The sequence below is a fragment of the Hippocampus zosterae genome, chromosome 2 (genome assembly GCF_025434085.1).
Source record: "Hippocampus zosterae strain Florida chromosome 2, ASM2543408v3, whole genome shotgun sequence".
NCBI classification, from domain to species: Eukaryota; Metazoa; Chordata; class Actinopteri; order Syngnathiformes; family Syngnathidae; genus Hippocampus; species Hippocampus zosterae.
In genome coordinates, this window is record NC_067452.1 from 32,171,817 (window position 1) to 32,187,930 (window position 16,114).

The 16,114-nt window shown below is 39.9% G+C and overlaps 1 protein-coding gene across 1 annotated transcript in view; it reads right to left on the reverse strand.

Moving 5' to 3' along the window:
- Window positions 1-304: 304 nt before the first annotated feature.
- ctnnbl1 (catenin, beta like 1) overlaps window positions 305-16,114 on the reverse strand; it is a 29,995-nt gene continuing 14,185 nt past the window's right edge. The window contains exons 12-16 of the mRNA XM_052059796.1: window positions 11,809-11,906; window positions 10,100-10,180; window positions 6,098-6,235; window positions 4,835-4,907; window positions 305-961 (exon numbers count right to left, since the gene is read on the reverse strand). Of these exons, the coding sequence (XP_051915756.1) occupies window positions 873-961; window positions 4,835-4,907; window positions 6,098-6,235; window positions 10,100-10,180; window positions 11,809-11,906 (479 nt within the window). The 3' untranslated portion in view covers window positions 305-872. The remainder of the gene's footprint in view (window positions 962-4,834; window positions 4,908-6,097; window positions 6,236-10,099; window positions 10,181-11,808; window positions 11,907-16,114) is intronic.

Genomic DNA, 16,114 nt, shown 5'->3' on the forward strand with positions numbered 1-16,114 from the left:
CAAGTGGCAAAATGGCCACCCCGAGATGACTAAAAACGGGTGGATTTTACTGCTTAACTAATCTTCCACAAACGCACTATGAATCCGAATGCCGTGCTTGGACTAGTGGGGTTGAATCAAACATATTAAGGAAAATTTAGAAGGGTGACTTCTCCTCTAAAATATATATATTTTTTAAAGGTGGGAACATAAAACAGCTTCAGGTACAAATTTGTTGTTCCCATTTGTGCAAGCTTAGGAAGAAGAATTAATCAAGTCAGATTCACCATGGCATTCTCCAAATAAAGCAAACACGCCATCAGGATTTTATTACCAAATATTTTATTAGAATATATTTTCAGCTTCAATCTAAAAAAACAAAGGTTTGTTCCAAAAAAAAGAAAAGAAAACCCCCCCGGAGAAACCAAGAGATTGCCGCTAAGCGGGTATTTCCAGACACATTTTCACAGAGACTTTAACAGTTTTGCTTGACATAGTCTACAATAACAAAATTACACAAAATAATTCGAATGGGAATTCCACTCCGTGCATGTCAAAATAACACAAGTATTGAGTGGTACGATTAACTCCACGACGCCCCATAAACGGCAATCTGTTGTTAAATTGGCGTAATCGCTAACGTTATTTTGGCCTAACTGAATATGAAAAATAATAATAATTAAAATACACCCATCAATCCAAAAAGATGGAGGGTTTTCACTGCAGCAATGCTTGGAACATAAATGGGGGGGAGGAAAAACCATTTTAAAAGCAATATCTTGCGAAAAACTAGATAAATGCCATTTGTCAAGGGCACAAGTAGCCCCAAATGCAACAAAATTGTGTGTGTGTGTGTGTGTGTCTCATACCGATGAAGAAAAAAAAAAGCCCCATTAAAAGTTTTCTAAAAGGTCCATGATCCTCTTGCGTTCTGCCTCTTTGAACTCATCACTCTTGCCATCACCGATGCTCTCTGCGTACTCTACAAATAAGACACAGACAGGTGATAGGCCTCCCAGAGGCGGACATCTTGTGGATGATGACAACCGTACATGAATGACACAGACATTCAGCTCTGCGAGAAGCACCGAAGAGACATTCAAACCTCATTTATGGATGATTTGGTAAGCAACCCAAGTTTTGCTTGCGGATTAAGGAAAGAATAAAGCACACTGCAAAACTACTTGAAAGAAAGGGAGTTGTTTGAAAGAAGGACGAAGGCCAAACATATTCAATTGCGTATACTCGACTCGAGGTGTTAAGGTCGTTCACACATTTTGCAGCTGGAAATGTAAAACAAGCTTTCTTATCATGGCGGCTAAAAACAGAAAAAGCACAGAAACAAGTCCTTCTGGCCTCTGAACGGTGATAGTCCAGATGTATTCTATTGTGTGTGTGAGAGAGAGAGACTGCCGAGCAAAAAGAGAAGGTTGCAGCAGCTGCAGCCACAGTGGGGTCTCCGCTATCTTTTGAGGCAGGAATTACACATCACGCCCCAGGAAGAACAAAAGAAAGAAAAAAAAAATAAGAAGGAAACTAGAGTAGAACGGAAAGAATTAAGAGAACTTAACTGGAAGACTCAGCAGTTTTTGAGACAAAACAGCATGTTGTGATGACAATTAAGGAGGATTTAATACAGACGTATTGAATGTTTGAAGGTTTATCAGTCAGTTGAAGGCGTGAATGTGTGAAGTCGACCCAATGACAAACTAGTTAAGCCGGTTGATAAAAGTGACACATCCACCAAATACAAAGGTAAAAACTAGCGACTATGGCAATATTCTGTCACAATGGTGGGGTATAATACAAAAGTGTGCAGCACTTAAAGCTCAGGAATTTGTAATGATGTGGCTATGCTAGAGAACTAAATTACAGTATTTTTTTTAAAGAACTTGATTTCCTGCAAACTCCTAAAATCAACCTTAGAAATCTGACGAGTAATTCAGATTTGACATTTTCATTTATCATCCGTGTTATTTATTTTGAGCCAAGAAGAGGTGAGCTGAAGTTGAGCAATTCTAACACACCGCACAAAACAAAGGACACCTTGACACAGGTTGCCAGCTCATTTTTGGAGCTAAGTTTAGGAAACCATCTGGTGGGCTTTTATCAGCAGTGATGGCAACGCAAAGTGGCCTCTGGCCAAATGGAATGGATCCCTTTCCATTATTCCCTACAAGAAAAAAAAAAATCCAAATCATCGATCAACCTGCATCTCGCAATCGATTGTGGTTGACCTTGTCCATTCGATAGGGTTTCGTCCAATTTATGTCCTTGGAATCCACTTTATTCATGCCAACCTTCTAACATCAATCCCTGAAGGAATCTTTCACACGATCGCAAATCTTTCTGTATGCTTATTCCGAGAACACAACCTGTGACATGAGCTACAAACCTTGAGCCTTCTCAAATAGAAAACATCTTCTGACTCTCATTTAGTGAGCTCAAGCCAAAAATGTACACACCCACATCCAGTAAGTGCTTAACCGTCTTGTACGGTAAATGGAACTCAGAGGGCCAAACATGCGGATGTTTAAAATCCATTACCAAACTGAGGCCATGTGCATTTTTACAAGAACACAACATGGACATGAATGCAAGTACCGTATTTTCCGCACTATAAGGCGCTCCGGAGTATAAGGCACACCTTTAATGAATCGCCTATTTTAAAACTGCTTTCATATGTAGGGCACACCGCATTATAAGGAGCATAGAATAGAAGCCACAATAGTGGCTGTGCTTGCGAGATGCATCCACTAGATGGAGCTCTGCGAAAGGCTTTCACAACCACTGCAGGTGTAACAGTGCTTCACAGAACATTTAAAATACTTCATCCAAGAAATCAGAATGTTGATCCTTAAAGAAGACGCATCGGATCAAAAGGCGCGCTGTCGGCTTTTGAGAATATTGAATGCTTTCAGGGGAGCATTATAATGCGGAAAATACGGTACTATATTCGTCCCGAGAATGAAAAATAAATAAATGAAAAAGATTTCAATGTATACCGGACATATTGTTCCTGACAGGTTTGATAATATAAAAGGAATGAAGTGTGACAACAATCAAGGACACATAAATATATGCGCTGCTCAGAGGAAAAATTGCTGCATAGATGCAATCAGAAGCAAAAGCAACACATTTCCCCACACAATTACAATTGGCGAGTTGACACGTTGGCACCGGCACGCGTGACGGATGGCTCGATCTACCCTGCTACACGCTCCAGGGCCAGAGGGGGTGTGAGTGGAGCCTCTTCAGCTTTATCACACAATGATATAGGAACGACAGATGACACAGTGGGGGAAAAAAAAAACCCAACATGGCTGCTGGCATAAGGCCCGTTTACGTTTCCCTTTTACACACTGCAGTCCGTTGATTGTTTCACTGAGAAGAGTCGCAGCCCGGGAAGAAGACAAGTCTCCTGTCCTACTGAGTTAGTGCTTCTATGCCCTTACATATTTTACAGAGTGTTTTCGCCCATCAATAGCTAAGAAGACTAGCCGTGCTTATTTCCTCCCCGATATAATTTGTGTGCCGGAGGAGCCAAATCCGGAATGAGTCCAACTTTCATTGTGAGGAAATTCTGTGTTCGGAATGAGCGGCTGCACGAGGTATACCTGGCTGAGCTATTTAAATGAATTGCTTTTGATATCCACTACAGACAGAGGGACACCAAAGACACAATTTGTTGAGAATACTGGCAAGAGTTTGTTGGCACAGTATTTAATCAGCAATGCGGTGAAAATAAGAGGAAATGTGAATATTTATCGTGCGCTCCTAAATTTTAACTTGCTCCTAGTACTATGCTTCTAACATCATTTTGTCTTTGACAAAAATCTAAAATGAAAACCAGTTGAGTCAAGTCAAGTCAAGTCAACAGTATTTATAGAGCACTTTCAAACAGCCATCGCTGCATACAAAGTGCTGTACATGGAGCGATTTAACATATACAATAAACAGTAAGACGAATCAGTAATAAGTAATAAGTAATAAGGCGGTAGAAAGCACCAAGCAGTAAAACCAATAGCAAATCTAAGTCATGCCGAGTCAAACGCCAAAGAATACAAGTGAGTCGTTCATGATTAGGCGGAAATGTGTTTTTTGTGTGTTCACATTGTAGTTACGGTTTCCCTTGGAGTGCCGTTATGAATTTTGGGAAACCATATAAATGTTTAATCACCTCCACATACTACATGCACAGCACAGAACAAATTAATGGATAACTAGTTTTAAAATGAGAAGTCAAGAACAACGACTGTTATTGTGGATTACATATGACAATTTGAAATTTTGGTTACGACTTTAGCAAACATCTTGAAAACTTGAAATGCTTTTTTTTCTTTTTTTGCTTTCGTGGGCCAAATAAAATGATGTGGCAGGCTAGATCTGGACCCCGGGCCTTGACTTTGACACCTCAGTCCTAATGTTTGAATGAACGAAGTTATTTGATAGCTGCAGCCCTGGTGTGTGCTTGTGCTCAGACATCAGGACGGGGGCAAATACTTTTTCTTGGCTCTCTACTGTATGCTGTGGTTGATTCAAAATCATTTTCCAGTTTATTCAGATTTTTATTTGATTACAAAAAGGAATCAAATCACTTTAATAAGCCTATTACTATTTTGTATTCTAGTCAATGAAAGCATTAAAAAAAGAACAAGTTTGACTCAATTTGCCATGTCATTTATTCACCGGACTATGCTAAATTAAATGCAGTGTGGAAAATGTGCAAACGAAGAAAATCTTGGTCAACTCAAGGAAAAGAGCTAAAAAACAAAACTCTTTGAAATTGACGATTTATGACCACTTTCTTTTGGTTGTACTGCAGGTGACTTATTGAGCTCATTTAATGACTCACCTCTCATGATGTGGCGCACAACTTTGACAGAGCCCCCTCTTAAGTTGAGAATTTGATGGACCCTCTGCTGCAGCTGAAGTCAGACAGACAGACCATTAGGTGTGAAACCTCAAAAATACAATTTACCGAACGTGAAGATCATCACTTGAAAAGGCAGCACTGAAATATAAATAAGAGGCAAGTCGAGGTACTTGAGCTAAATTCAACCTTAGGAGTGTATGGAAAATCCACTTCAAATTCTATGGAGCGTCTGTCCACCCACCAACTGTGAGTTTACAGACTCAATCAATCAATCCACCAACCGACCGCGTTGGTATCTGGTGATCTGATAGATCAGGAGTTCACAAAGCTTCTGGGAACGGGGGGCATGCATTTTTTTACAAGGACCCCTTCCTAATTGGAACTACTTTGTGTGCTTCTACTTGCCATAAGATTTTTTTTTTTAAATCAACATAACAACCTAAATATTAACACTTTCAGGGACAGCGGTTACTACTGTGGACAGCTTCTCGTGATATCAGGTTACAGTAATTCTTTGAAGAAACATGCTATGTAGAGACCCGGGAACTGTTCGGAATAGTGAAAAACAAAGGCATATCTTTCTTACCATATTTTCCGCACTAAAAGGGGCACCTAAAATCCTTCCATTTTCTTAAAAACTCACAGTGCGCTTTAAAATCCGATAAGCCTTGTGTGTGGTCATTAAGGTAATATTTCGACCTCAAAATGGCTCCTTTAATAAATTCAAACTTAAGGCGATCATTTTCGCAGTTGAACACGGAAATAGAGCAGCAGCAAGAGAGTTCAACGTGAATGAGTCAATGTTATAACTTGATGTTGCTTAAGTGAACTGTGTCACTGCTTTATTAAATACGTTTTACTGACATCTGATTGTTCTGTCGGCGTTTCCATGAGTGTCGCTCCATCTAGTGGATGCATTGTAGATTGTGGCTTATAACGTGGTGCGCCCAATGTATGAAATAAAATGAGAAAATAGGCCATTCATTGAAGGTGCGCCTCATAATCCAGTGCACCTTTTAGTGTGGAAAATAAGGTAAGAGCTTTCATGTACTCTGACGACTACAAATCCAGTATGTGGCATTAGTCGCTCCAACACAGCGGAAAATTCAAGACAGCAGTATCAGTTTCACAAGTCTGGAAACTGCTCTGTTTGAGAACCTTTATTTGTCAATAAAATTGTTTCAAATGCACGTTTTCTTTTTACGTGGACGGGAAAGCAACACGTCTCAAAGACGTTTGTACCTGTGATAGTCCCGAGTTGCTGATCTCCACCATGATGTAGCAGATGGACTGAAGAACAAACAGTCCGGCGTCCAGTCGACGGAGGTAAAATTCATCCTCCATGTTGTCGTCAAGGATTTCGCCACGGCGAACCATCTCCTAAACACACACACACATCCGTCTTGAAAAACTACAATGGCACTCATCATGCAAACCTCAACCGAGGCCAAACATCAGGTGCAATAATAAGCACACCTCTGTAGAGACCCGCCTGATGCGTGAAATGTAATTATTCAAAAATGAATTCAATTTGTTTTCCAAGTTTTGCTCTGACCACGGCCCATGCTGTTTTCAATCCAAGAAAATCATTCCACAAGGCACTGCAACGTGCAGATCATCTTTCCAAATTCAGAATAAAAATCCCCGCACTGCACGAGCGGTTTGTTTATTCCTATTGGCGACCACTGACAAACCAGTAGGAATGAATACACAACGGCACCCACGGGGATCCCCGCAAGGCAAATAAATTACATTGAACGGGCTTTTCTTGTTCCCTCAGCACAACAAAGCGCCTGAAAACAAAAGAGACACACTGAAAAACTGCAGTGTTTTAAATTGTCGTCTTTGTTTTGCAATGCTTCTGCAAATCCATTGTCATCACTGAGCAGACACGTGAGTCCATTGATTTTCGCTGCTCAACGGCACACGGGACGTTCACGCTCGCGCACGAGCGCACTTGCATCGTTATCCATTTTAACAATCCTTTCAGTATGCCAATAACACGGTGCTGCCAATACACATACAGGCAACATTAATCACCATTAGAGATTAAGGAGCAGACGATGACAGGGAGAGGGGGGGAATTGGTGCGGAAGCCAACTGGAGCGCCATGCAAACAAATCCATTTTAACTCTCTAAGACGAGAGTGAGAGTGAAAATGAACTTCGAGTGTTTTCTTTTGTCCGGCGTCACGTAGACCTGATTTCTTGGTTCTTATACACGCGAAACATAAACGTTAAAGGTGGATGAAAACTAAATTAGCACGGCCTGACCCCGTGTGAGGATAAAACCTCTTAAATCATGGATGTGTAAAGTTGCTGGCGAGTATGCGCTGGGCATAGAAATCCAAATTGTGATTTTTTTTTTATAGTCCGACAGGGCTTTTTTTTCTGTGAAAACAACTTAACAAGGCAAACGCAGTAAATCAGGAAAAAGGGCAACTTTTCAAAGCTCTCCTGATAAAAACAAATAGCCTGCAGCGAGGAGCTTAATGGCGTCACACGTGACATTTGCATCCCTCGGATTTAATCAGCCTTGTCCTGAAAGATCGATGACAGCGCAGAACCCAATTATGGCCTTGCAGTTCAGCTCATTAACACGACTCAATCAATTGGCGAAAGCGCAAGAGAAATATTCATTGGGGGCACACGCTGGAATGAAAAACAATATAGCTACTGTTCTGAAAGAGTCATCCCATGCGCTCTTATCATTCAAAGCTTTTTTTGTACCCTGCTCAAAAAGTCACTATAAAATTTGAACTTGTTATTGCTTTTTCTTAATTTTTTTTTCAATGTACTTAATTTCTTTTTATATACCGATGACAATTACCATACAGTGAAACTGCAATGAAACCTACATTGGTAAAAAAAATACCCCCTAGTGTGAAAAATCTTCATGCATTAAACACCATTCCCACTTTCCTGCCACCCCACAATGAAAAAAACCCTGTTGCATTATACGAAATCTTTTTCTCTGCTCTTGCCTCGCGACGAGATTCACTACAACGAAGTCTAATCCAACAGCGACCTCTACTGCTTCATTCGGAAATGGCAACAGCAACCACTACACTGGTTTAAAAAGAAATGTGGAGACTTTTTTTTAATCCACTGTACAAACCGTGTATTTGCCGATATTGTATTCTATATTTGTCTCTCTACTTTTGCTCGAGACCACTCAACCTGTCCTGTCTCATCGTCTGCGATACCCCTATGCAAACTTAATGTGGTGCTGTCAGCATTTTGCAAAACCCCTCTTGGACAGTGTGTGTGAGGCAAGCGATGCTCTTGATTAGGCTTTGAGGGGGGCGGGCGAGGGGGTTATATAACCTCATTAAAGACCCACATAGAGAAGCTGATGAAAAAATATTGCGGCTGCTTTCACACTATATTCCCAGACCTTCAGAAAGGACTCACCGAAGAGGGCCATTGAGATTTGTACATTAAAAGTCCATCTTTAAATGGTGACAAATGAGTAAAATCGCTTGTATAAATAATGTTCCCCTCGAAAAGACACCCGCCATCTGCAGTTGAGTAAATAAATTCCCCCCCGCCCCCGCCACTTGAAGAAAGACAGTAAAATGCTTGAAAAAAAATGAAGAAACGGGGAAAAGGAAGGTCAGTGAAATATACGGTAAACGAAGTCGTAAAGTAGCTTTAAATTGAAAATTATGTAATACTGACGGGGATAAGGACAGTTCAGAGATAGCATGGCAGAAAAATAAGTAGCATATTTCGGGATGGGTGCTGGAAGTGTTGTCTGGAAGTGACTTTTTCTTTGCTATCTTCTGAGAAACCAGTGGAAATCAAGGCTGCAAAGAAATCCATTTTGTTTAGCGCTTTAAAAAAAAAAACAGGCTTACCGGGCTAAAGGTGCAACAGAGAGATTAAATGGAGCAGCGGAAGCCTCACGATTCCGCTGCGAGGACGGCGGACGTGCTGTACCTGGGATGAGGTCGTTCCCATCTTCCAAGTCATAGAGATGTCAGCTATTTCTCACATTTTTTTTAAACGTTGGAGCTTCACCGGTAGACAGGAGCTTTGTGTGTTAAAGGCCTCAAAGATAACAATTTTCCAATCAAGTCCCCTATTCTATGGTGGCGTGACAAAACGTGCGCAAAAGCAGTCATAATGTGCGAGCAGGCCAGTGCATACGTACTGAATATGTCAATCAAAAATTTATTCATCAAGTTATGAAAAAACAAAACAAACACAGTTAAAGCGACAAAAGCCAACACGAATTAAATCATGGCCTCCTTGGCAGAGGTAATGATTATTCTCTCACATCAAACATATACGTGGTGCGAGTATACTTTTATACTTCTGTCCGTCTGATCTGGTGTATTTCTGAAATATAATAAAGGCCGAATGTAATGTTTTGTCCTTTTTTATGAGTAAATGAATCCAAAATATATCTCTCTGGCACTAGATGGGCTGCAAACGTGCGCGAATCATAGAATACAGATGTGTGGCTTCGAAGATTCTTATCACACACAAATCATCCGTTTGCAAGAGCAAGAGCATGACAGAGGCACACGGGGAGAGGAAAAAATGCGAATGAGAAGGAAGATAAAATGTCAACCTGTCTAGCCTTTCAAGGCAGTCTCAGTCTGACTGACAACACACATCTTTCTGTCATCTGTACATGCTCTCCAAGTCTTGAACACATATTCCCTCTCCACCTTCGCTCACTTTCCCCCCATCTGATGCATATTTCCTGGGGTTTTTTTTACTCTCTCGTCTGGTCACAGCAGCTCCTGCTCCTGCTTCCTTATTTATTTTCTGCCAAGTTTTGACCACCTTATCTTGCAACATGTCTCCATCCGTCTGTCTATTCCACAGCTCCAGTGACACAATTGGAAACAGCTCAATAGGAGCCTGGGAGTGTAGTTTTTCATTCCTTTCCTCCAACGTGTCACGTTGTTATCAGGAAGACCTGTCGGCTTTTTTCCACGAAGCTTTGGATGTGACGCTGGGCAGAACAGCAATCACAAAAGATTCCGCTTTTTTTTGGGGGGGGGGGGGAGATCAATCATCCAGCGTTTTACAACAGAGGATTGTGATTCTTATCGCATGCTGCACAACATGGAAATGTTTCACATAAAATAGTGGTGGCTTCAAGGTTTTTTCCTCCAACTAAAAGGAGCACAATGACCGTTGTAAAAGGTACTGAGAGAGAGAAAGAGAGAGAGAGAACACCCTGTCAGGGAGGAAGGAATGGATGGAAGGTGAAAGGAGAAATGCTTACATGTTTCTCCCCTTCGATCCTCTTGTCAGCCTGTTGAACAGCCTCCAGGTACTTAAAATGCAACTCCATCAGTCGATCAACCTGGCAAGAAATAGAAATTGAGGCTGGGAGAAAGAAAGCGAGTGGAGCGGCATACACAAGCCGAAAGAAAGAAATAGGGGTGCATTAAGGGAATGGATGAGTGTATAAAGATGAAACAAAATGAAATGAGAAAATATGGTCAGACAACAAACAGGAAGTATGGAATTAAAATTTGAATAGATGGTGTCTGCATTATGTGGCTATAAATAGTCGGCACACCCCTGTTGAAATGCCGGGTTTTTGTGATATTAAAAAACAGACCTAATATCTACAACTCAATTTAAAAAAAAATCTGAGGTCATATGATTGCACAAGTGTGCAAGCCCTCATAACCGGGGATATGGCTATGTCCGCAATCATCAAATTGCATTCAAAATGGGAGCCAGCACATTCGCACCACCATTTAAAGAGCCTCTGACTAAGCGCAGATAAAGCGGTTCTCGTCGGCGTTTCCATATTTTTGCTTTCGAGCTTAGCTCCGAAGGTTTTGTGAAACTGACTAACACTCGAAACCCTTTACTCATCTCAACTCATCTTTATTCGTGTAGTGCTTTCGCAACGGCTGCAGCTGTAAGTTCAACCTTGGAGTCTTCAGCGAATAACAGATTTTTCACACGCGTTGGAGAGATTTCAAGTATGTTTTTTGCAAAAGGGGTGTTGATGTTTTTCTTTGTAACAGTAGTGGGAATAGTGTGGTGTCCTGTTTGTAGATTAAAGTGGTGTGGAAACAAAGGAATGAGTGGAAATGTAGTGTGTCCGTAATGCACGCCAGCATCACCACATGCACTGCGAGGGTGAACAAAGTGCCCAATTGCTCATGCACAAATCTTAGCGAGAACATTGGACTCGAGCCATAGTTTTTAATATTTTTGCCTTCGAGGCTTGAGTTGGGAATTTAGAGTGAATGAATCCAAAACATGACACAGTCATTAACATTAAGCGGCGGACTGCACAGTATGAAACAAATGGCTTTGAATGAATGTTTTTTGCTCATTTTCCCTTTGAATCGCCGTCATTTCTTGAATATAAAACACATTTCTATTGATGATAAATAAATGCATCCAAAATCAACGGAGCGCATTATACACGAATACATGTGAAAGTATGAATATTTGTCACATTGTGCAGATATTTTTTACTGGTACCCTGGAATGGTAAGAAGAAAAAAAATTCTACTTTCATTCCAATATATGTGGCTCATAATGTTAGAAATAGATAGAAAACATTATTTTCACTGTTCACCTTGTGTCATAGTAGGGCACGTCCATTTGATATCTGTTATTATAACATAATCACACATTACCGGGATATGATCCTGATTGCTGGTGGATTATATTTTATCATGAGTAACATTAAACAGTGGATACCGTGCAATTTATTTTAACGGGACACATTTGAGTTTTTTTTTTTTTTTACCGTGGCACTTTTTACATTGGAATTCAAATCTATAAATTATCAACGTCCTGAGCCACTTGCACTTTGTCACTCAAACACATGAATTTTCCCCTTGTGGAATTAAGACACGCCTCAGCGAGTGCATCACACCGAAAAGTACTTTTGATCACAGATGCAGAAGCTAAAGACCGCACAAAGGAGAAAAGAAATGCAAAAAAAGAGCAACTACCGACCTTCTCACAGTCATTCTCTGTAAACTTGTTTAGAAGTCTGCTTCTCTGTTGGGACTTGAGATTTCTCAGCATGGAGGCGATAATTGAACAGACATGCTCTAAAAAAATACAGAAAGGAAGTCAACAGTAAAATGAGTGTATCATCTCAACATAGTCCCAATTTACCCCCTCTGAAAAGAAAATCCTTGACGAAACACTTCAATTTTTGCAGTACATTGACTGGAACGGAAAGATAGATATACATCAAAATTTACATCAAGGTGACCAGAAGTAAATATTGTGTGCAAATCCATCACAAAGTCTTTGTGAGACAGAATGACCACTTTTGAAAGTTATTTTTGTGCATGCAAATACTTTTTGTTTTTCTACTTTCTTTCAAAATTTTGCTGCGATTAATTACGGATGTCTCCATTGTGAGACAAATAAAGGTTTTCTTATGTTATTTTACAAACAGGTCATACAAGCAGCTGACAATGATATTATCCGTTTTATGATATTGACTAAACATTGTATACACAGGTGCAGAAGAACACGACATTGTAAAATCTCTAAAAGTCCAGCGTGCAGGGAAAAAAATGCAATTGGACTTTTTCAACAAGAGGTCAATATTCTCACTCAACCGGGCTTTTCTGTTGCTAAGCAACAAGAGCACAGGAATCAATCCCATTTCTGCTTTTAAAACAAATTTTGTTTTTGGTTCTTTTTTTTTTCCAGCAGTTTCCTTCAAGACCTGCGGCTCACTCGTCCAAGAGATCTAAGGGTGGAAAGTACTGGCAGTCATCAACCACAGTTCACATTGAGAATTTAGTTAAACACGAAGGGAGGAAAAATAACACAAAATAAGGGAGGGCATTGTGATCATATTGAACAAACAAAACTCGCTGACATTCGCTTATTGACTGAATATGTAAATCTGAAAAACAAACACAAGAAATACGTTATGTTTTTTCCGTATTGTTCCAGTGTTACAGACCGTATCAAATATCAATCTAGTAAAAGGCAATTGTCAAATGGTAAAGGTTGCAACAACAAACCTCTGAGGCATACATATCCCATGAAGTTCAATGCAATACAGGTTTAGCTAAAATTGCTTTATATTAAAAGTTGAGGCGATTTAACCACAGATTTGTTTGCATTTTTGTTGTAATCTCAATTATTACTTGAAGTTACCAAACTCAACTCTAATTCAAGTATATAAACTGTCTTTCAGATGAATTCATGGTTCGTGTGCCTTTATTTTAGCATAAGCCTAACATAAAAGAACAAAACATTTATGTACCGCAATTATATTGTCCCATTTTATTTCACCAATAACTGTGTGTGTGTGTGTGTGTGTGTGTGTGTTTGCATGCCTGTGTGTGTTTTTGTTTTGGTTTTTTTGGCATGCGTGTGATATATTACGCAAGTTCTCGACAATGATTTTGCTGCCACCGCCACAGCCCATGGACTGGGTCAGTCAGAAGTCATGACAGCAATGACTGACATTCCCACCACTGTTAGTTTCATGTCAGTAAATTATTCTCCTGGGAAAATCATTTGAACCATGTGTAGTTGGTCAATTGTCATTTTGAGAGGGGAGAGAGAGAAAAAAACAACAACTATTGATTTGTTCTGAGCGGTAATTGGTGTGGCCACCTTCACACACTGAACAGAATGCTATTGATCACAGTCGGCAGAAAGTTTGAAACTAAGCGGTGACCTCTCCGAGATTGGCAGAGGTGGAGAGCATTAAGGGGATACAGGCTAAGGGCAAGGCTGAGTAAAACAGTTTCCCAATCTGTCCTGAGACAAGCGTATCATCAATACCTAATTTGCACACAAGGGAAGAAGACGGATAGGTCGGTGACATCAAAGTAACGCGACTAGAAGGTGACCAAATACTTTATACATTTTGTCTAGCCACACCTTACTCAGATATCAGCAAAAGAATCAATCAGGATAAATTGATTCACGTGTTTTTGATGATTAAAAAATGTGATCTAACAGGTGGAACTGCACAGCCGGTTCGCCACAACATTCACACGAGAACTATTGACAGAATGCAAGAGTGACGATGACTGACGCATGATGGGACCTGTGGTATTATATCCTGAAATGCAGTGGCCATGGTGTGAAACTTAACACAGACACTTCACTTTTATCGGTCTGTCACGTTGTCGGCAGAGCAGCAACTAACGATTATTTTCACAACTGATTAATCTGTCGATTATTTTGGTGATTAATTTATGATCGGGGGTTAAGAGAAAAAAATTTTAACTGGGCATTATTTCAAATGGACAGTGCAGAAAATGCATAAACAAATGAACGATAGTTCAGGTACTGGGTTGGACCGTAGCATGTCAGAAAATAGGCAAAACATGTTGATCCTTGCAAATGATGACAAATGTTTCGTTTTGATTCAATACAGACAATAAATTTGGTCTCATGGAGGAAACATTAATTTATTAACGAAACAACGTCTCTATATGATTAATCGCCTCTCAAAAATAATGATCACTTTGATAATCAGTTGTCGATGACTTAATTAATTAATCATTGCACTTCTAGTTGCAAGGAAGGGTCACTGTTCCACAAGTATGTTGAATGCTTTCAGGGACAGCGGTTACTACAGTGGATATTATGTTATCGGGTTCCAGGGTGCACGAAAGGGTCAAATATTAATCACGTGTCTTCTATCACTGAGATTTGTTTAATTCCAATCGGCATATTCCCAATGCCGATTTTCGTGATAGAGAACTACATACTTCAAAAGCTTGAAAAATCCCTTTTCCAATGCTCACAACTCAGAGAAAGTGTTCGCTGTAAGTTTATTCTTATTCCAACTTTAACCTGTAGGCAAAAATAAAAAATTTAAAAAACTCACGCGGTGTGGTTTTATTGTGCGGCAGAAGAGGCACGGCATAGTTCTGAACAGTAAGTGGTAATACTTCACAAAGTGACACAAACAAGGCCAAGAATATTTGTGGCCTGCGGGAAGAGTAACCAGCCTTTCGTCACCAAGGTGGTATGTCAGCCGTTTTCAAAAGCACAATCGAGATTTGACAGGAGCCAGACTTAACCGTGCTCTTACCGAGGGGTCCAATAAGCATCCTTCAACCAACAGTCACGAACTCAACTCTCAACTCAACTGTATTTATAGAGCACTTTCAAACAGCCATCGCTGCATACAAAGTGTTGTACATGGAAATGTAAAATACTGCTACTTTAGGCTGCATTGTTGAAACAAATAATAAAAGTAATCAATTCTAACAATAACAACAACACAGTATCCATACAAATTCACTCATCATTGCTACTTTTACATCACCGTCTTTCTCTCAAAAATGCGAGTGATGTTACCGAGTGATACTTTAAATTCCATTAATTTAAAAAAGCATTTGACGTTGGCAGAGAAGTATCAGTAGCAAGTCAACCATAAGATAACTACAAAATATCTTGCTGTATCGCTACAAGTTGAACCACAATAATTACACACATACACGAGTATCATGACCCCACCCACTGAAAGCTCAGATAAAAACGAAGACTGGAACAAAAGATGTATTAAGCCTTTAAAAACTGTGTTCAATATGTTAAACCTTTCATTTACAACAAATGTGAGGGGGTGTATTTAACAAGCGCATGAAATTACGACATGAAATATGATCAGTTCCCATCGGAAAAAGGCACAAGCGTAATTAAATGTGTCTCAACTTGGGGATTGTCAGCAAATCCTTCTTTGTGTTAAATATACGACTATAACAGGATTAGACAGCATTGCAATTTTGACATCACAGATAGCAATCAGACTTGCGTCATTCCAAAATGCTATCTACATCAAAGCAACAGGGAAAAGAATGATAACGGGGGCCTCGACTTGATCGTAAGCTTTCTGCTGAGATACGAGACAAAAAATGCAAGATGGAGTCCAGATGATGCCTTAATCTGATCTGCTTTTGGTGCCACAGTTTAATAGAATAATACTGGATAATATCAAAAATAAGATACAAGAGCTAAATTGGGTGGGATGGTAAGTGAAAAAAATCTCTTTGTAGTTTTTTTTGTCAAGTAATGAGGGGAGGGGTTCTATTTTTGTAAATTTGACCTATTCCAAATCCAACAGCTTCCTCCACACTGACACTAGAGTTCCTGAGAATAAATTAGGGGTTTTTTCTGTGATGTGAAGGTTGTCGCCAATTTAAAATTGAGGTTGCTGCATTCATTAGAAGAAAGAGTGAGGCTGGAGTCATTTGTTGCTTTCAAAAGGTTTGATGGAGGACCACATTCAAGAAACTTTTTTTCGTGGCCGAGCTTTGACACCTGAACC